This window comes from Peromyscus eremicus, chromosome 14 (assembly GCF_949786415.1).
Source record: "Peromyscus eremicus chromosome 14, PerEre_H2_v1, whole genome shotgun sequence".
Classification (NCBI taxonomy): Eukaryota; Metazoa; Chordata; class Mammalia; order Rodentia; family Cricetidae; genus Peromyscus; species Peromyscus eremicus.
The window spans coordinates 71,009,526-71,031,508 of record NC_081430.1 but is presented as its reverse complement, the minus strand read 5'-3'; the positions used below and the strand labels follow the sequence as shown (position 1 = coordinate 71,031,508).

General features: G+C 42.7%; 1 protein-coding gene and 1 pseudogene across 1 annotated transcript in view; one reads left to right on the top strand and one right to left on the bottom strand.

Annotated features, from left to right (window-relative positions):
- The window catches only part of Mnat1 (MNAT1 component of CDK activating kinase), a 167,961-nt gene that overhangs the window by 113,294 nt on the left and 32,684 nt on the right, over nucleotides 1–21,983 (bottom strand). The window contains exon 2 of the mRNA XM_059279473.1: nucleotides 113–265. Coding sequence (XP_059135456.1) covers nucleotides 113–265 — 153 coding nt within the window. The remainder of the gene's footprint in view (nucleotides 1–112; nucleotides 266–21,983) is intronic.
- LOC131924542 (U1 small nuclear ribonucleoprotein C-like) lies at nucleotides 2,391–4,190 on the top strand (annotated as a pseudogene).

The following is a 21,983-nucleotide window of genomic DNA, read 5'->3' as shown; positions in this document are numbered from 1 at the left end:
ACTTCGTTACCTGCTAAGCTGTTCAAAATTACATGAGCAAACAGTAATGAAGACTATTGACATAACTGTTGAAGTTGTCTTTGTTGGCAGATCCCTCAACAGTAACACTTACATCTTGAGCACTTTTTTCCGAATCTCAACCTCTTTGTCAACGGTGGGATCTTCAAAGAGCTGTACCCTGAAGTTGCTCTTTCTCAGTGGAGTACCACACTCAGGACAGTTCCCGGCTCCTCTCACGAACAGCAAATCCACACAGCTCTCACACCTATAACAACACACATGTAGCAATGGTAGTAATAGTAGTTAAACAAGAGGAGGTCAGGAGTAGGAGAGGGAGTTGAGGGAGACAAGAAGACCTAGAGTAGGGAGAGGGAGGGATGAAATGATGCAAATACAGTATTTAATGAATGAAATTCTCAAAAATAAACAAACTTTAAATGACAGAAAACATAGCTTTTAAGGTAGTCTTCAAATCTACAAACTTGAACAGTCTGCCCTTCAGGGAAGGATTGAGGTTGGGGCATGAACATTTCATGGCTGCTGACAATTTTACAAAAAATAGAACTGTGGAATATTGCTTTTATTTGGCAATTACTTTATAGACCCAGATAGCTGAAGAAATACCAGTTATAGAAATGTAAAAAGTAAATAAGTGAGGGAGGACTAAGACGACTCAGGAGAGGGAAACAGAAGAAACGGGAATGAAAAGACTTCCCAAAGCACTATCAAGTCTCTTTCAAAATGAGCTGAGCATCCCAGTTCAACCCCAAACGGGAGGAGGAGATGGCTCCGTCAGTGATGAGGTCATGAGCTTGGCCTTCCAGCACCCACACACATAAAGGCTGGCTGTGGCGGTGCTCTACTGTAATCCCAGTACTGGGGAGGCAAGAGAGGGGGATCCTTTGATGCTCACTAGCAAAATGGCCTAGATAACCTGTGAGCCCGAGATTCAGTGAGAGACCTCATTTCAAAACATAAGGTGGAGGACAATTGAGGAAGACACACAAGCACATGCACACGCGTGCGCACACACACACATTAGCAAAATACTAACAATGACCTTTGTATATTTTCATCTTAATAGTCTCATTACAAAGAAAAAAATAGCAGGTACATAGTGATTTCAAGGCCAGCCTGGGATATATGAGACCATGTCTTGAAAGAAAACACCCTTACCCACACTCAAGCACGCAGCCCTAATTAAATGCCAGGCATGGTGGGGCACACCTTTAATCCCAGCAGTCAGGAGGCAGAGACCGGTGGATCTATGAATTCAAAGCCAGCCTAGTGGTCTATATGGTGAGTAGTGAGGCCACATAGTGAGACAGTGCCTCAAAATAAATAAATGAATGAATGAATGAACGAACGAACCAATGAATGAATTAACGAATGAATATTTTTAAAAAAGAAAAGAAAAAAAAACAAAAAAAAACTAAACCAGTGGGCTACAAACAAACAAGACATGAAAAGGGGAAGGAGACTTTCTGGGAAGAAGAGGGATTCAGTGGGAGGAAGAAAGGGAAAAGAAGATAATGGGGGCATTACTGAGGGAATAATATCAAAGTGTAAGTATCTATATCTACACATACGTATGTTATGAAATTATGGACAGATGACTAGAAAAAGAATTCAAAGCCATCCATGGTTGCTCATGGCAGTCCTCAGAGTCTGAGGCAGAGGGATCACTGTGAGTTTAAGAACAGCATGGGCTACATGTTGAGCTGCAGATAACAGAGGAGACCTTGCTTCAAACAAAAACAAACAAGAAACTTGGAACCACAAAGAGCTGGTTCCAGAAACAACTGTAAGCAAGGGTCTTCCGAAAGTCTTAAAGAGGGCCAGCAAGATGGATCACAGACAGAGGTGGCCGGCACCATGCTTGGTGACCTGCGTGTGATACTCAGAACCCAAGGGAAGAGCCAGCTCCTACAAGTTTCTCTCTCTCTCTCTCTCTCTCTCTCTCTCTCTCTCTCTCTCTCTCTCTCTCTCTCTCTCTCACACACACACACACACACACACACACACACACACACACCAAATCAATATAAAATCCTAATGATAAATAATTTTCACAAATCATGCAGTTGTTCCCAAGATGAACCAAACCTTAGGGAAACCACTCTGAACTTGGGGTAAAGGAATGTTTCATTTCTACTATATCTTGAGGTTAGAAGAAATTAAACTCAACTACAGAAGTTCAAAATGGATGTATTTTAACCAACTACAGACATTTATAAGCAAGGAATCATCTGAAATATTTGAAAGGTACAGAGCTTCAAAAAATTGCATATTTCAAGATATTAAAGACTAGATTCAATTAATAGTTCAGTTACTCAGAATATGCTGAATACCTTAATATTTCTAAAATATTCATATTTCGGTCTGGAAGGATGAATCGGTGGGTAGGAGCACTTGCTTTATTCAAACATGAGGGCCTAAGTTCAGATCTAAGTCAAGAATGGGGCGCGGTCACATACGCACTGTAACTCCAGTGCTGAGGAGAGCAGAGATGAGAACTGACTAGGCTTGCTGGCTACCGCCTAGCTCCAGGGTCAGTGATACCTTGTCTCAAGGGAACAGAGTAGAGAGTGACAGAAGAGGATACCCAATAGTCCTCTGATCTCCAAGCAAGAACAGGGATGTATGCGCCTACACGCCCATGTACACACACTACACACACATACACCATACTCAACATATACACATATAATATACTCACAAAAACAAAATAAAAAACAATAGAGCATAAATATTTCTTAAAGTGTTATTATGTATTGGACATATATTGCTTGTTTCTAATCAACTGTATTTTTCCACTTGTTTAAAAAATCTGCCTTAATCATTTGCTTGTGGCAAGGAACTGGGTGGCCAACAGCCTGCAGAGCAACCTGTCCAAGTTTTGTTGTGACTACTGCAATACTCTTAGTCCCTGGTCTATGGCTGGGATGAGACACCGTGACCAGGGCAACTCTCACAAAGGAAAGCATTTAATTGAGGTACATTTCAGTTTCAGAGGTTCAGTCCATTATCACCATGGCAGGAAGCATAACTCACACAAGCAGAAATGGTGCTGGAGAGGTAGCTGAGAGCTACATCCTGATCTTCTGGCTGAGAGGGAGACTCTGGGCTTGGCATGGGCTTTTGAAATCTCAAAGCCCACCCCCAGTGACACACTTTCTCCAACAAGGCCATACCCCCTAATCCTTTCAAATAGTGCTGCTCCCTGGTGACCAAACCTTGAAATCTAAGAGCCTATGGGGTCATTCTTATTCAAACCACCACAAATATATATCTTACCCATGATTCTCTATCTATGAGAAAGACACACTGCAGTGGCAGGAAAGAGAATGTGAAAAACTACTACCAGAACTCGATGAAGAGCAGGCCAAGAGCTGCTGTGGATATCGCTCTGTGTAAATAAAATGCTGATTGGCCAGTAGCCAGGCAGGAAGTATAGACGGGACAAGCAGAGAAGAGAATTCTGGGAACAGGAAGGCTGGGACAGGAGAAGACGCTACCAGCCGCCGCCATGAGTACCAACATGTAAGATACTGGTAAGCCACGAGCCACGTGGCAAGGTATAGACTTATAGAAATGGATTAATTTAAGCTGTAAGAACAGTTAGCAAGAAGCCTGCCATGGCCATACAGTTTGTAAGCAATATAAGTCTCTGTGTGTTTACTTGGTTGGGTCTGAGTGGCTGCAGGACTGGCGGGCGAGAGAATTGTCCTGACCACGGGCCAGGCAGGACTGGAGAAAACTTCAGCTACAAAGAGCCTGACGGACAAAACAACAGCTGAATTTCAACAGGGAAAGACATTCCAGCCCCATCCTCTGCTCCTCCTTCTGCAGGGGCCATGATCCTGCTTCCTCCCAGTCTCTGGTCCTCCTCGCTCTGGTATGATACCCACACCCCACATGACAAGCCCTCCCATGATGCCAATGATGGACCGTCCTCCTCCTGGGATGATGCCCAGGGACTGGCTCCTGGAGTAGGGCCAAACATGAGAGACCACATGCCCAAGATGCCCAGGCCTTCAATTATAAGACCTCCTGTTAGCCCCACGACAGTGCCCACTCGGTCTGGAATGACCAAGCTAAACAGACAGAGCAGATGGGTTCCTCATTGGGTCTATTTTACTTATTCTCTTTCCCCAGGGAATCTCGTGCCGAGCCCGAGTGTTTTCTAGCTGTGTGATAAAGAAGACTTCCCCTTCCTAGCAAAGAGAATAGTTTTGAAGGGGAAAAATGGGATAAATATGTACACTTTTAATTTGTATGATGAAATGTGAAAATAAAATTATCAGCTGTTTTAGTTTATTAAAAATTCTGCTTTAAAGTCAAAATAATTGGAAACAGTATGTTGTGGGTTAGCTGAATAGTAAAATGTGTGATTAAGGATAAATAGGGCCCTAGGTTCAATTCTCTGTGCGCTCGCTCTCTCTCTCTCTCTCTCTCTCTCTCTCTCTCTCTCTCTCTCTCTCTCTCTCTCTCTCTCCAGAAAGGGGTAGGGAAAAAACTACTTTTTCTGAGATGTATTTATGTGTACATGTTTTGCCTGCCTGTATGTATGTGCAGCACGGTCATGTGTGGTCTCCACGGAAGTCAAAAGAAGGTGCTGGATCTCCTGAAAATGGAGTCAGACAGTTCTGAGCCACCATGTGAGTGGGAACTGAACCCAGGTCCACTGCATGCTTTTGGCCACTGAGACATCTCTCCAGCCCCAACAAGCTACTTTAGAATTCTCTTACACGGTTTTTTTATTTTATCTATTTGCTTATTTACTTAATTTATTTGGGGGGTAGAGACTGAAACCAGGGCTCTGCGCATGCTAAGCATATCTGAATGACATTCCCAGCCTTTCTCTTTCTGAGTTTACCTGCAAATACCCTTGATGTTTAAACAACAGGGGGTGAGGTACACAGAGAAAAACAAAGCTCTAGTTCATTCTGCTCTGCATCTTGTTTCTAACAAACTGCTGGTTTTGTTTATGTGGGCACCTCTTTTTCTATGTATTTATAGACTACAGACATGAAAACTAGACACACAAAAAGAACATAAGAAAAGTTGATAAATTGCTAGTTGTATTTCTCTGGCAGCAGAAGCACCAGGTCAGCAGTACGTGGGCAATCGCTTGCCTCCAACATTACTGGGAATTCTTTTAAACAAAATCTTATATTTTACAGAACACATGAAAAACTGCTGAAAAGATCTAAATCGTCAGTTATTATGTGCACTTCCAAAGACACATTGACGGTTTTTCTTGTCTTTTTTAAAGACCAAGATATCATGCCCCCCTTTCCCTCTGACATTTATTAGTGTCAGGTTTTATTTTCTTTCATGAAAAGCTGAGGCCAGGACTGCTGCCCACATCTGTAAATTCCAGAACTTGGGAGGCTGAGGCAGGAGTACTGCCATGAATTTGAGCCAACCTGGGCTACATAACGACCTGTAGGAAAGCCTGAGGCTCTATACTCTAGGAGGTTCTATCGTAAGCTAGTTTATAGAGCAAAACCCTACCTCAAAACCTCCTACCTGTCTGATGGTCCAGGGCCTGCCAGCCCCTTCCTGGAGACCTGGCCCAGCTTCCTTTTGGCTTCATTAGTGCGGCCCCAGCCTCTGCTGCTCCCAGCCCCAGCCAACCCAGGCCTTCGCCAGACAGAAACCAAAGAGAAAACGCCTATTTGTGCCAGTCATGCTGAAAGCAAAACTGTTTGTAGTTTCTGACCCCCCCAAAAAAATATTAATTACTTTAAAAACCAAAGCTAAACCTGCACGCAGAAGACTGAGGAGACACATACAAAACTTTAAAGCATATTAATGACAGAGACAGAACAGCTACACTGAACACTAGCAAAACACAGAGGTAAGTCAATGGCTGTGAGCCGGGACTCTTCCTCATGGCACCAACCACAGCGACAAAAGAGAGAGAGGCCGTCTGAATTTTATCAAACTTCCAAGAATTTGTACAGCAGGAGCTGGAGAGATGGCTCAGTAATAAAAGCACTGGCTGCTCTTCCAGAGGTCTGGAGTTCAGTTCCCAGCACCCACATCAGATATCTAACAAACACAATCTTCTGGCCTCTGCAGCCACCTACACACATGAGACACACAACACAGAATTTTTTTTTTAATCTTTTTATTTTTTAAGTATTTGCACAGGAGCTAGGTGTGGTGGCACACCACTTTAACCTCAGTACTCAGGAGGCAGAGCAGGCAGAGCTCTGAGTTTGAGGCCAGCCTGGTCTACAGAGTGAGTTCCAGGATAGGCAGGACTACACAGAAAGACTCTGTCTTGGGGGAAAAAAAAGAAAGAAAGAAAGAAAGAAAGAAAGGAAGGAAGGAAGGCAGGCAGGCAGGCAGGAAGGAAGGAAGGAAGGAAGGAAGGAAGAAGGAAGGAAGGAAGAAGGAAGGAAGGAAGAAGGAAGGAAGGAGAGGGAGAGGGAGGGAGGGAGGGAGAGAGAGGGAGAGAGAGAGAGAGAGAGAGAGAGAGAGAGAGAGAGAGAGAGAGAGAGAGAGATTGAGATTATTTGTGCAGCAGCAGCTATTACTCAGAAGTAAATGACAATCTACAAAATGGAAAGGACAAAGAAAAGGTCTGCTGTCCAGAACAGGTGAAGAAATCCTACAGATGCAGAACAAAAGAGATAACAAAACACCAAAATCCAAAATAGACAGACAAGTCAGCAAAGGAACATGAAATGCTCATGACTAGTCAGTAGAGAAAAAGCAAATTTAACTGTAACATCATTTTATTCATACAAGGGTGACTATAATTTTTTAAATGTGCAAGTGTCAGCAAGAATACAGAGAAATCCAATCCTTCAAACATTACTAGTGTAGATGTAAATGAGTTCACCTGTTATGGGAAACAGCTTGGTGGCTCCTCAAGAAGTTGAATAGGATTTATTACGTGACCAAGCAATTCTATTCCTGAGCATAAACCCAAAAACAGGTGCTCAAACAAATGCATGTGCAAGCATGTTCACAAACAGCAGTGTTCACAACAACTGAAAGGAAGACAGCATCTGTGGGAAGACTACCCACAGATGAAGAGAAGAACTAAGTGTGGTATGTAAACACAATTGAATCATTCAACCAGAGAAAGGACTTAGAAAACACATGCCGAGTCAAAGGGGTGAGACTGTACAAAAGGCCACACATTACACAATCCTGTTTTGTGCAAGACACAGAACACGCAAGAAAACGGGCTGCTGGTCACTAGAACTGGGGATAAAAAATAATTTGCTTAACAGATACAGGGTTTCTTTTGGTGGTGATAAAAATGTTTTGGAATTTGAGAGGGGATATTTGTACAACACATAAGTGTATAAATTGCACTGAATTCTCCATTTTAAAATGGTTACTTTTATGTAATGTATTCCTATTTATTCATTTTATGTGGGAGTTTTTAAGACAGTGTCTCACTCTCTAATCTGGGCTGGTCTTGAGGACAATACGTAGCCCAGGCTGACCTCATGGCAACCCTCTTGCCTCAGCCTCCCCACCCAATTCCTGGGATTATTAGACATGAGTTACCATGATCAGCTCTGAATTTTATCTTCATTTTTAAAACTCTACAGACAAAGGTGGAGGCATGTGCTTCATAGTCTCACCTGCTTCACAGTCTCACCTGCTTCATAGTCTCACCTGCTTCACAGTCTCACCTGCTTCACAGTCTCACCTGCTTCATAGTCTCACCTGCTTTGGAGGCCAATGCAAGAGGATCATGAGCTCAGGAGTTTGAGATTAAGTTTAGAAACGTATCAAGATCCTTAAAAGAGAGAGAGAAGAAAGAGAAAAGAGAAAGAAGTTATGGTATCAAATGTAACCTAGCACTGAGGAGGCTGAGACAAGAAGATCTCAAGTTCAGGGGGAAATAAAGTCAAGCTAATCTTCTCACAAAGAAGGAAACCATCGGAAGGGACTAGCAGAGCTGTGCGCCAGCAGAAGGCACGTTCTGAGATAGGCTCCTGCTCTCTATCAGCTTGCAGCAGAGCTATCTTTCAGTTGTTCCCCTGCACCCAGGCAACCTCACCTCTGCCAGACTAACTGAACCCTAAGTTCCCCATAGGTTACAGGTTGAGAAATGTGCCAGGCACTTAATATGAGAACATTAAATTAATATTAATTTAATTAATTAATTAATTAATTTAATTAATTAAATTTAATGTTCACTCAGAGAACATTAAATATCACAACAACCACTCAACAAACCAATCAGGACCACAGTTCAAAGGCACACTAGTAGCAAGAATCCTAAACATAAAAGTGCCCAGAGGAAACAGGTTGATTGAGCCGGATCTTGAGAAGTACAAGGAAGGGTCTTTAAAGCACAAAATACTGACATTTCAATACAAAGCATAAAGCACAACAAAAATAACGGCCACTGTGTTCTTAATTTAGAAAAACAACAATAAAAACAATATTTTGACCCAAAAAAAAAAAAAAAAAAAAAAAGGAAAGAAGTAAGTTCCTGTAAGGTAGCCCTGTAGCTAGAGTTTTCCTGCCTGGCCCACAGTCAGGACAAATCTTTATCACCTGCCAGTCCCATAGCCGCTCAGACCCGACGAAGTAAACACAGAGATTTATATTGCTTACAAACTGTATGGCCGTGGCAGGCTTCTTGCTAACTGTTCTTATAGCTTAAATTAATCCATTTCCATAAATCTATACCTTGCCACGTGGCTCATGGCTTACCGGCATCTTCACATGCTGCTTGTCCTGGTAGCGGCTGGCAGTGTCTCCTTCTGCCTTCCTGTTCTTTCTTTTCTCCTCTCTGTTAGTCCCGCCTATACTTCCTGCCTGGCCACTGGCCAATCAGTGTTTTATTTATTGACCAATCAGAGCAACACATTTGCCATACAGAGCATCCCACAACATAGCCCTACTCTTTTCCAAGGATACTCTGAAATACTAGAGGATAATAATGTACTTCCAAAAAGGCTGAGGACACAGCCTCAAATGTTTCCACAATACTCCCTCAGGTCAACATTTCTACAAAATAAAGTATTTTATCTTTAAAAAATTCATGAATATTTTACTTGTCTCTATAATCATCCTATTTATCTTATTGAAAAACACCTTCAAATAAATATCAATTATTAAATTTTTTTCCTTAGGTAAAATTGACATTCCAGGAAAATATGTACAGATTCATTTACCACTAAAATATCAGTACCAAGGAAAAAATATACTTCAGTTTAAAAAGCATAAGGAAAGCCTGGCAGGGTGGCTCATGCCTACAATCCCATCACTTGGAAGGCTGAGACAGAAAGAATATGAGTTCAACACCAACCTGGGCTACATATGGTGAGCTCCAGGATAACCTGGGTGAGGTTATGAATTAAAAAAAAAAAAGAAAACAGGCATACCTGAGATTTTGACATAGGAAAGACAGCATTATAATCGATATACAAAGGAATACTACACATTAAATGCCTGAGACACCACTGGCTTTCTAGACGAGGGGAAATATTTGTATACAAAACAATTTCATGTGAACAAATAGGTAAGAGAGAAAACTTTAAATTTTTTATTTAATTATTGTAAGACATAAGTATGACATTGTGACAAGGATTCCCTAAAGGTAATTTAAAACTTTAAATCATGTAAAAAGGCTGATAATTTTCATTTTATACAAACTTAGCTTCTATGTGAAAGGGTGGATACAATACTACTGAAAGCCTAGCCACAAAAGCAAGACAATTTTCCCATAGTGCGTCAATTATTCAGACTATACATAGGTTCTACAAATCAATCATAAAATGCTGTAGAAAAAATGAGTGGCTTGTTCAAATTAAACCATCCAAAAAAACACTTGTCTCTTAAAAAGGATCCCTTTAGCCAGAAGAACTTACTGAGGACTCTTTCTTCATTCCACAGGAAACTTTTCAAGAGAGGAACGAACTCCAGCCTTGATGCTGCAGTTCATTTCCTGGCCATTACTGCATCACCTCACTCTAGAGTCCCTCATCTGCCAATAGCTGCTGCCATGGCAACTTGCTATTATGTTTACCCAAACCCTTATCTCTAAAAGCCCGAAACGCCGGGTCCCATCCCCTTTGCAGGCGCTGGCTGCTATCCTTGTACGTTTAGCACAGTAATGCGTTTGGCAGCACCAGGAGACATTCCAGTGGCTCCCTTGAGTGCCAGACATACTCTTCCCTGAACCCTCAGGATGATGAGGAAAGTCAATGACCCTTGCTAGGATGCTGACTCCTTTGCTTCCCTAGCAACCTTCTGGTACAAGGAGCCCCAGGTGACCAGACAGCAGGTACGTCCTGAAGAAGCCCTCACTGTGTCTGTTCCCTCACTGTGGGACATTTCCCTTTGTAGAAGCAGGACCTCTAAACTCACAGAGCCTAAAGTTACATGTCTGGGAAGTAAAAAGGTGCCAAGGGTGAGCACTCCTACTCTTGTCCCTGTGTTCAAGGACTCGTGTATTATATCTGCTGAGGTCACCCAATAGCCATCCATATAATGGCCATGTATTCAAGGATATACAAGGATACTGGAGGATGCTGTCAACTTTTGTAGACAATTGTCTCCAATCAAACACCTCAAAAGAATTTTTTTTTTCTATTTTGAGAAAGCCTTGCTGCTTAACCTAGGATGTCTTCAAACTCACCATCTGCTTCTGCCTCTTGGGTGTTGGATTAAAGGTGTGTGTCACCAAGCCTGGTTCTCAGTTGTATCTTTATGAGATCAAATATGACTTCTATATCAATCAGAGGATCATGGATAGAGCAAAATTGAGTTAGACCAAGAGATTCATGAACTGAGGCTCAGTGCCATAGTCCTTTCCTATAAAGTAGGACTCTTGGCAAGAAACAGTGTAACAACAGCAATACTCAAGATCAAACACTAAATCCTCAGAAAGTCGTACTGGCTGTGGACAAAAAATTAAATCTATACCCAAGAATATGTTGAACTCAGACTACATGGACAGCTGCACTTTGCAGAGGAGAGGAAGACTTGACTTTCCCTACTAAGGCCGACTAGAGACTTCTGCCAGTTACCATGCATGTCTATCCTAACACACATCTAGGAATTGACGACTACCAGGTGAGAACGGAAACCCACTATGCGCCAGACTTGAGTCAGGGCTCTGTTGCACTCATCAAGTCTTCTACAGCTCCTCATCCTAACAAGGAGGAGGAGCAGAAGTCTGAGTTGTGAGATTTGAATGACAATTCTCATTCTACTCACAATCATTATTCATAGGTTTGCACCCCAAACTCACTAAGGCTTTGTGGGCATAGTGAGATTGAATAGTGACTCCGGACTCTATAAAGAAGCAAAACCAGCACACTTACTGGCAGGTTAGGATCGTGCTATGGTTAAATCCTGAATGTCCTACAAAGGCCTATGGATTAAGGGTGTTTGCCCTCAGCGCATGGAACCTTTAGGAGGTAGAGCCTAATGAAAGGAATTTAGAGAGAGACCTCCAGGTCCTCATTTTACTCACTGAGCCATCTCCCAAGTGCATCTCCAGGCTTCCTGGCCACCATGAATGAAAAGGTCTCCTCCACCCTGTACCCCTACAATGACGTACTGTGATGCCACACAGGCTCAGACTCAGAACCAAGCAATCATGGACTGAAACCTCTGACACTGAGTCAAAATCAGCCTTTTCTTCTTTTTAAGTTGATTTTCTTAGGTATTTTGTCATGTCAGAAAGCTTATTAGCAGAGCCCAATAAACAGCTTGGTAACATGGTAATCCTTGGGCATGGCCAATAGAATGAATTCTCAGATAGCGTCTGGAACCCAGCCCATTATATTCAACCAAGTCACATAACCATCTTATAGGAATATTATATTTATTGTCATATACTTTGCCTCAAATTGTAACCTTGCCACTAGAATATGTTTGTAAAGATAACACATGCATGTGTTACTAATACAGTATTTTATTTCCAGTAGATACTTGATGATACAGAAATAGATTGTACAGTCAACAAAGCTGGAAACAGATGCTTTTATGTGGAGAGAACCATAATCCTTTCCACAAATATATTGTGCAATGAGGTCGGCAGGGAGATCATAGGTTAACCATAGCAATTTTAGAAATTCCTATATAGCCCAGCACAGTGGCACTCATCTTTAATCTCAGGACTCAGGAGGTAGAGGCATGTGAATTTCTCTGAGTTCTAAGCCACCCCGGTCTACATAGCAAGTTCTAGGGCAGCCACCACTACATAGTGAGAACCTCTCTCAAAATAAAATTATATAAAAGTGAAAAAGCTAAGGATGACAACACACACTTGTAATTCTACTACTCAAGAGGAAACAAGAGACAGGAATCCAGGGCCAGCCTTGGCTACATGGCAAATTCAAGGCCAACCTGGGCTACATGAGAACTTGTCTCAAATAAATAAATGAGTTTTTAAAATAGCATTTGAAAATGTTAAAGGTCAGCCGGATGGTGGTGGTGCACGCCTTTAATCCCAGCACTCGGGGTGGGGGCGGTACCATCAAGTGGATCTCTGTGAGTTCAAGACCAGCTTGAGCTACAGAGTGAGTTCCAAGACAGGCTCCAAAGCTACACAGAGAAACCCTGTCTCGAAAAAACAAAACAAACAAACAAAAAACGAACAAACAAACAAAAAAAGGTTAAAGGTCTTACAAGTATGGAAAAGTACATAATACCAAATCAAATGCCTGTATCTGGGTTCATGTGCAAGCTTCAAAATAAAAAATAAAAATTAAAAAAAAGGAAAAATCATCTCCAAGCGATGTGCCTATCTTCTTTAAAAAAAAAAAAAAAATGTTGTATGTAAGTCAATGGGATTATAAAAAGAAAGAAAGACACACATGACCTAGAGAGCTAGTTTCCTAAAGCCATATCTTCACATACTAACTTTTTTGGGGGGTAAGGGAGACTGCCGTGCTGACAATCAAATTCAGGGCTTCACACATGCTAGGCAAGTACTCAAGCCCTAAGCCATATCCACGGCCCCAGTTTCTTCATACTACACAGCTCCTAAACTGTAGGTGGAGAATTTTTCTCCAGCTCCCACCGCCAAGTCCCTCCAGTCCTGGAGCCCACTTATAAAATAAACACACAGACTCTTACATTATTTAAACTGCTTGGCCATTAGCTCAGGCCTATCATTGTCTAGCTCTCACTCTTATATTCAGCCCATTTCTATTAATCTTTACTTTGCCACGTGGCTCGTGGCTTACCGGTACTTTACATCTTCCTTGTCTTGGTGGTGGCTCCAGTCGGTCTCTCTTTCCTTCCTCCTTCCTCAATTCTCCTCTCTCCTTGTCCCGCCTATACTTCCTGCCTGGTCACTGGCCAATCAGTGCTTTATTTATATAGAGCAATATCCACAGCACTAAACTGTCTCCAATGTGGTATGCTTGCTTGCTTTCTGTCCCACTCTAATATCTACCACATAACTCTGTTCACACTTATGTGACAATGATCAGAGATTGTGCACACACACTCCAGACACTTGAACCAGTACTGTACTGGAACTGGAACCCACCACATTTACCTCAGTTATGGTATACTCATCACTCTCTCCATCCTCAACAGTTTTGTGCACTGGATTATGACATCCCCACTCTCCACTGTTGCCAACATCATTTTTGGCAACTCAAGCATACTCACAATGAACCAGTCAGCATCCTTAATGTCAACAATTCTTGCCCATTCCCCTTCTCTACACCTTCACCACATTTATCTACACCTTCATCCTTCAATCTTGTCATTGGTAGCTGTCTCTCCTGTGATCCCTGTTTCTAAGATTCCACTCTGAATACCTCTTCCTCTTTCTCAGATGAGTTGCACTAAGCATGACCTTTGATTTCCCAAGGACCTCCCCTATAATGACCCTACCACCTTTCCCCATCCCCCCCCCCATGGTCCTAACTTCATACTTACACAAACTTGGATTGCCCATCTACCAGCACAACCAGTCTCTACAAATGTACTTCCCTCCCCTCCTCCCTCCACTCTTCTACCACCTGTCCACACACATCTGAAGCCGTCAAACCTACCCACCTGTCCATAGCATCTGAAGCCGTCAAACCTACCCACCTGTCCATAGCATCTGAAGCCGTCAAACCTACCCACCTGTCCATAGCATCTGAACCCATCAAACCTACCCACCTGTCCATAGCATCTGAAGCCGTCAAACCTACCCACCTGTCCATAGCATCTGAACCCATCAAACCTACCCACCTGTCCATAGCATCTGAAGCCGTCAAACCTACCCACCTGTCCATAGCATCTGAAGCCGTCAAACCTACCCACCTGTCCATAGCATCTGAAGCCGTCAAACCTACCCACCTGTCCATAGCATCTGAAGCCGTCAAACCTACCTACCTGTCCATAGCATCTGAAGCCGTCAAACCTACCTACCTGTCCAGCTGCATCTGAGCAGCTGGGTTTTGCTGGAGAAAAATCCTCCTATAATCTTACAGACTTAACTCATACACTCAACACTGCCAGACATTCCTTCTATACTGTCTATGTCTATTTATTTCCCTATTCTCTGAGAACAAATACTTTATGCTTTCTTTTCGCTCCTCGTACTTACACTTCCTGATCTAACCTCACTCAGAGCTGGTGAGCTAGCCTCATAATAAATTAATAAGATGTGATTAGACAAAAATCACTTCATTTCAGAACACTAACTGCGTCAATCTCCCTGTCTCTATGTCCACACTAACAGCACCCCCACTTTTAACTAAGCAGTCCCTTCCCATCTCTTGTGTCCTGCATGCCATTCACTAGTCTCTACTGAAGGCCTTTAGCTTTCCAACTGTCCCTTCCCCTGCACTATGAACACTTCCTCTACTGAGTTGTTCTTAGTGGCATACGAACATGCCCTAACATCAAAAACTTAAAAAAATAATAAACAAAAAGTCCTTTCCAGCTACCACACAATTTCTCTGCTCTCGTTCAGAGGAAAATTACCTAAGAAGAGTAGTCTATACCGTATCTTCACTGCCCCCCCCCGCCCCCGCCCCGCTACCCACCTACCCCACCCCCCCTCACCACCACCACCACCACCCCCGCCCCCGCCATTATCCCTTGATCTCATGCTGATCAATTTTGCTTTCCTGACTTTCCATTCAAACACTTTGCTTGTGCGTGTGGTGTGGTGTGGTGTGGTGTGGTGTGGTGTGGTGTGGTGTATGTGGTGGGGTGGGGTGTGTGTACAGACCAGAGAACTATCGGTGTCTTCCTCTATTTTCCCGATAGGACTCTCACTGACTTGCTTGCTAGGCTGGCTGGCTGGCTGGCCCCGGACCCCCAGGGACCCTCCTGTCCACTCTAGCGCTGGGATTGCAAGGGCACTGTTCTGACGTGGGTGTTGGAGATCCAACTGAGGTCCTCAAGCTCAAGCAACAGACGCTTTGCCCGCTGAGCCATCTCCCTGCCCCTCCACTGAATATTTCTCAAGAACTTACCAATGTTTTCGCTTTTGCCAAAGCCAATGATTAATTAATGGAGAAGAATTATCTCTTCTCTACAGCAAACAATGAACAACACTAATGTAGCTGACCATCTCCTGCAGGTGGGAACAGACTGTGACCTCGGACTTACCCAGGTTCCCTCATACCTAGCTGCTCCTTTTCTGTCTTTTGCTGACTTCTCTGTAAACAATCTGGAAGTTAGTGTCCCAGAGTTACACCCTTGGCACTCTTCCTCCTCCTAAAAGACCACATTCTATGTAAACGGTTCTAAACATGACTGATTCTCTGAAGCTAGATTCCAACCTAGGCCTCAGAGGTACCCTGAACTCCAGAATCCAGCTCAAGTACAGCCATTTTTCTAAAATCGCCTCAAGAACAGCAAGAACAAGACAGAATACCTGATGACTCCATCCTCCTGTTTCGTGCTGAGTATCCAGCTCAGTAAACACTACCGCTGTCTACCCACTTGTTCCAGGGAAAACCTTGGAGCTTCCTTAGACTCTTTCCTCCCGCTTTCCCGCATTTAATTTATATAAAGCCTGATTAACTCAACTGCTGAAATAACTGCTAAAACATCCCCAGTGCTGGCCATCTCTGCTGCTACACCGCAGTCAGTTATCACCTGAAGAAGCACTAGAGGGTTCAGCTGCTCCTTACTCGCACGTTATTACCCTTCAGACCTCACCCACTCCCTCCCCCATTTTTAAGGTAACTTAGTCATGTATTTATTTACTTTGTGTGAGTGTTTTGTCTGCACGTTTGTCTGTGCACCAAATGCATACCTCGTGCCCCCAGAGGCCAGAAGACTGTCGGATTCCCTGGGAACTGGAGTTACAAATGGTTGTGAGCCACCACATAGCTGCTGGGACTTGAACCCAGGTCCTCTGGAAGAGTAGCCAGTCCTCTTAACCACTGAGCCATCTCTCCAATCCTGCTAACACCACGATTTTATATGTAACATCTGGAATAATCTCTAAAATGAAAACTAGCTCACTCATGCACTTGCTCATGACTCAACACTGTCTTGTGCTAAATAGCATAAAACATAAACGCCTTCCATACATCCTTGAAGATCTTAAAAGATAGGTCCCATACCTGACTGCAGACTCACTTCTATCAAACTCCACCCTTTGATTTCCTTCCAACATAGCAAGATCACTCATGTCCTAGACACCTATCGTCTTTGTTAGACACCTTCCTCCTAATCTTCCTACGACTGCCTCTTCGTCAAACAAAATGTCACTTTTGCAGAAAATCACTGGAAAAACTAACTCTCCTCCTAATTAAAGCTAATTCCTCCACTTTTGCCATAAAGGAAGACAAAACTCTTACTAGAAATTGACGTAGCTAAAACAGCTCCACTTTAGAGTAGGCTTTTTCATCACCCAGTCTGAAGTTGGTGACCACATTACTTTCTCTGTTAGCTGTCTGTGCAGACTGTCTGGAGGCATACATATCTCCACTCCCATCATTTCGTGCTCTCCAGGTCTAGAAACTACATTTCCATTTAGAACAGAAGCAAGTCTCTGGCATCATGGCTTCCGTGTTCATTCTGTCTCGAGCAGTGTCTACAAAAGTCTCGGAAGACAAAACGACAGCAGAAGCATCATTCTCTTCCACAGTGCTGAACACCACGGGGCAGCAGCGGCTGACACAGGGTTCCTTCCCAGCAGTCAGATGAGCCTCCACGGACCCCCTGCTTCAGTGACAGAAACAACAGTGACTGACAGCAACTGTTCCTCCTGACTTCCTGAATGTGGAAGTTTCTCTTCCCTTACTGCCCCTACACTTTTAACAGTCTGTAAGCCTTTAATCACCTTTATCAAATTCCTAATGGCTTGAAATAGCTATGGTGTAGTCAGAAAAGACTAAACCCCAACTGATACACATCCTATTGTTAACAAACTACTTACAAAAATCACTTTTCAGAGACACAGTCTCATGCTAGGTAGCCTAGATTGGCCTTAAACTCTTGGCAATTCTCCTGCCTCTGCTTCCCAAGTGCTGGAGTTTATAGGCATGAGCCAACAAGATTGACTCAATAATTTTTGGTGTGTGTTTGTTTGGAGACAGGTTCTCACTGTGTAGCACACAGGCTGACCTCAAATTCATGGTGATCCTCCAGTCTCAACCTCACAAGTACTGGGACTACAAGACATGAGCTACATATGCTCTTGATTTCAGTGGTTTTGTATTTGTTAATCTTTCCTGCTAAATCACCACACAAACACAGGGACACCCTAGTTATGCTCACTATAATACCTAAGTCTCATGTTCAGAACAAATATTTGGTGAATGAATAAAGCACCTTCGTAGTAAAATATAAAAACATTCAAATGCATTACATCAAAGATAACAGCTCCAACTCTCAAAAGAAGCTAAGGCAAAAAAATCATGAGTTCAAAGACTACACAGGAGGACCCTAATCAGAAATTAATTATTTAATTAGTAAGTAAACAACTAGAGCTCTTGGAACGTGGCTCCCTTACTTCTTTGCTTATTCTGCTACTGTGGAAACTTGACATACTTTTGGTTTCTAGGCAGTACCCTGGGACTCCTCGATCTCACTGGAACAACACAAACAAGAGCCACACTCACTTTGGCCCCTAACTCTTCAACCATAAGACTGTCCATTTTGTGACAAACAGGAACTAAGGTTATCTCAGAGGTGAAAACAATAATGCATCTGAATTTCAGACCTAAATAACTTATTTTGATCTTAATTTCAAATTCCCAAGGCCATGGTCTAGATGAGTGGTAGGCCCTGATTCTCTAACGACACAAAAAGTAAAATATAACAAAGTAAAATTCTGCAGTGATTACTTATTATGAAACTCATAAAGGGCCAACTAGATGGCTCAGTGGGCAAAGGCTCTTGCTACACAAGCCTGACAACCTGAGCTGGATCTGTGGAACCCAAGGAAAGGTAAGAGAGAGCCAACTCCAGAAAGATGTGCTTTGACCACCACATATACATGCAAAACCGTCATTAACTAATTTACATGTAATGTTAGAAAATGTTAACGTGCACTTAGAAGTCAAATAAATGGTAGACCTACAATTCTAGCATCGATAGGCTGAGGAAAAGGGGTCACAAGTTCAGGGCCCACCTAGGAACGTGGGCCCTGTCTCTCAAAATCCAAGAAATGTTCCTCAATCCAGCTAAATTGAGATAAAGACCTGAAAAATCCAAGAAAAGCACAGCAATTGTCTGACCCTCTCTCATTGGAAAATTCCCCCTGCAACCAGAACTCCTCCCAAGTCTCTTCCTGTCCTCTCTAGCCACCCTAAAAAGTCCTCCAAGAACAGTAAGACTAATTCCAGTCAGCCAATCGCTGACTCCATCCTAGATTTATTGGCACAGTGGATTGGCTGGACAGACGATTCTCCTGCAACAGTGTCCTGCCAGCAACATATGATAGGGCAATGCTGGCACAAATCTTGTGGGAGTAACCAACCAACATGTGATTTGACTTAAGGCCCACTCCATGAGATGGAACCCATACCTACCACTGTTTAGGTAACCAAGAACAGAAACTTGATAGCCCAGGAACCTATGATAAAACAAAATACTACTGCTCTAAAACAAACAAAAAAGTTGTTGTAGAATATTATTTTAAAATGTGTTACATTTGTTTATGCTGTGGGACATTTGTTTAATGATGCAAAAATGTGTTGCATTCTTTTATGTTGCATTTGTTTAACTCTGTGAAGCTGTGTTACTTTGCCTGCCTAAAACACCTGAAGGTTGTAGCTTAAGTTTTCCTGCCTGGCCCACAGACAGGACAAATCTCTCTCACCTGCCAGTCCCACAGCCGCTCAAACCCGACCAAGTAAACACAGAGACTTATATTGGTTACAAACTGTATGGCCGTGGCAGGCTTCTTGCTAACTGTTCTTACAGCTTAAATTAATCCATTTCTATAAATTTATACCTTGTCACGCGGCTCGTGGCTTACCAGCATCTTCACATGCTGTTCCTCATCGTGGTGGCTGGCAGTGTCTCTCTGACTCAGCCTTCCACTTCCCAGCTTTATTCTCCTCCTTGTCCCGCCTATACTTCCTGCCTAGCCAATGGCCAATCAGTGTTTTATTTATTGACTAATGAGCAACACATTTGCCATACAGAACATCCCACAGCAGAAGGTCTAATAAAGAGCTGAATGGCCAATAGTGAGGCAGCAGAAAGGATAGGCGGGGCTGGCAGGCAGAGAGAACAAGTAGAAGGAGAAATCTGGGGGGGTGGGGAGGAGAAAAATGATCAAAGAACAAGAGAAGTAGAAAGAGCAAAAGAACATGGAGAGGAGGACACCAGGGGCCAGCCACACAGCCATACAGCCATACAGCCACACAGCAAGCAACAGAGGAAGAAGGAAAGAAAAGGTATACAGGAATAGAAAAATGTAAAAGCCCAAAGGCATAAGGTTGACAGGATAATTTAAGAAAAGCTGGAAAGAAATAAGCCAAGCTAAGCCTGGGTATTTATAATTAAGAATAAGCCTCCGTGTGTGATTTATTTGGGAGCTGGGTGGCGGGGGCCCTCCAAAGGAACAAAAACAAAAAGGAGCAATAAAATGACTCCTAACGACATTCTGCTATACACATAGATTGTACCTTGTTCAACCATCATCAGAAAAGCTTCCTCCTGCAGCAGCTGGGAACAAATACAGAGACCCACAGTCAGACACCATATAAAGAGTAATAGATCTTGAAATGTCTCCATCAAATTCCTCTCTTCAGGACTCAGGACACCCTGGGCAAGAGGAAGTGGAAAGTGTATAAGAGCCAGAGGGGATGGTGGACACCAAGAAAATGAGGCCCTCTAGCAAAGCTCATATGAACTCACAGAGACCAAGGCAGCACGCACAGGGCCTGCACCTATGTGCAGCAGGTCCTCTGTGCTTACATCATGGCTTCCAGTTTAGTGTTTTGTAGGATTCCTGAGTGTGCAAACAAGTGGGTCTCGGACTCTTGTGCCTTCTCTTGGGCTCTTTTCTTCTTGTTTGTTTGTCTTGTCCAGCTCTTGATGGGTTAATTCTTATTTTATTATATTTTAATATATTATATTTATTTTAGTATTATCACTTAGAAGCCCATTTGTTTTCTAATGAGACGGAGAAAGGAAGTAGATCCATATGGAAGGGGAGGTGGGGAGGAACTGGAAGCAGGGGAGGCAAAACCACAATCAGAATATATTATGTGAGAAAAAAATCTATTTTCAATAAAAGGGAAAAATGGCAAAATAATAATAAATAAATATAAATAAATCCTTTTAAAAAATACTAAATGAGATAGTAAATATAGAACCTTCAGTACTATACCTGTGACACATTAAATATTTCTTCAGGAATAGTAGAAGTTTTCAAAACCTTCCTAGGATGTTCTAATTCCCTCTTGTCCCAACTCCTTTTAATAAATTCGTTACTTCAAACAGTTACAAAAACCTTGTGCAGACATATCTTGAAAGCTATTGCAATTTTCCCCCGTCTTTCTGAAGGTCACACCATTTTTATAAAGACCACGACAAACAGGAGGCTGGGGAGATGCCCAGTGGGTAAAGCAGCTGCTGTGCAGCTGTGAGTACCTTGTTTCAGAACCCCCCCCTCAATAAAAAAAAATCAGCTGGGCAGGGAGGCAGCACCCCTACAATCCAGTGTGTGGGAAGCAGAGACAGAACTAGAGGAAGCTGGCTAGCTCTGGGTCCAATTGAGGCCTCGCATCAATGTATAAGGTAGAAAGCAATGGAGAAAGACACTCAACATCAACATCTAGCATCCATGTACATACACAGCAGCACAAACATGTGTCCCTCCCCATGCAAGCGCACACACACACACACACACACACACACACACACACACACACACATCAGTATTAAACAACTCAACTGTCCCTGCCTTCAAGATGACTAGGAAAACCTAAAAGGTCTCAGAGATTAAATTACTACTTGTTACTGCTTGGGTTTTATTTACTCCTCCATCATCCTCGTTGTTTTAGATATCTTAAATCTCTTAAAACTGAGCCCCAAGATGGCTAAATTCTCCCTACAAATATAGGTTACCCAAGAGAGAGTCCGGGGGGATAAACTGCATGTAGTGGAGGAAAACATTGGGCCAGACTGAGCACACATGCCAGACTACACTTTGTGGAGGAGTGATTTGCAGCTTCCAGAAACTCATAAAAACGAAGTTACAAATCCACGAAGCACAGGGTTACTTGTAAATATTACTGTGACATGCTCTTTCACTCACCTTCCAGAATGGAGTGCAGGTTCTATTGCATTTCCAATCGAAACATGCACTGTTAACACCTCCAGAAGCATATGGAAACCATTGCCCTGATCTGTTCTATATTTCAAATGTTCATCTAAAAGAAACAATGCTCTGAACACAATCTTATACATTAAAGCAGAAACTCTGAAACTTGATTTACTTAGAAATAGTTTTTACTACTGAACATATTTCCTTCATATTATCTGAAAACGTCTCTTTCTTATTACTTTTTAATTTTTTTCAAGGCGAGGAAGGTTAAAACAAGTGCCCTCAT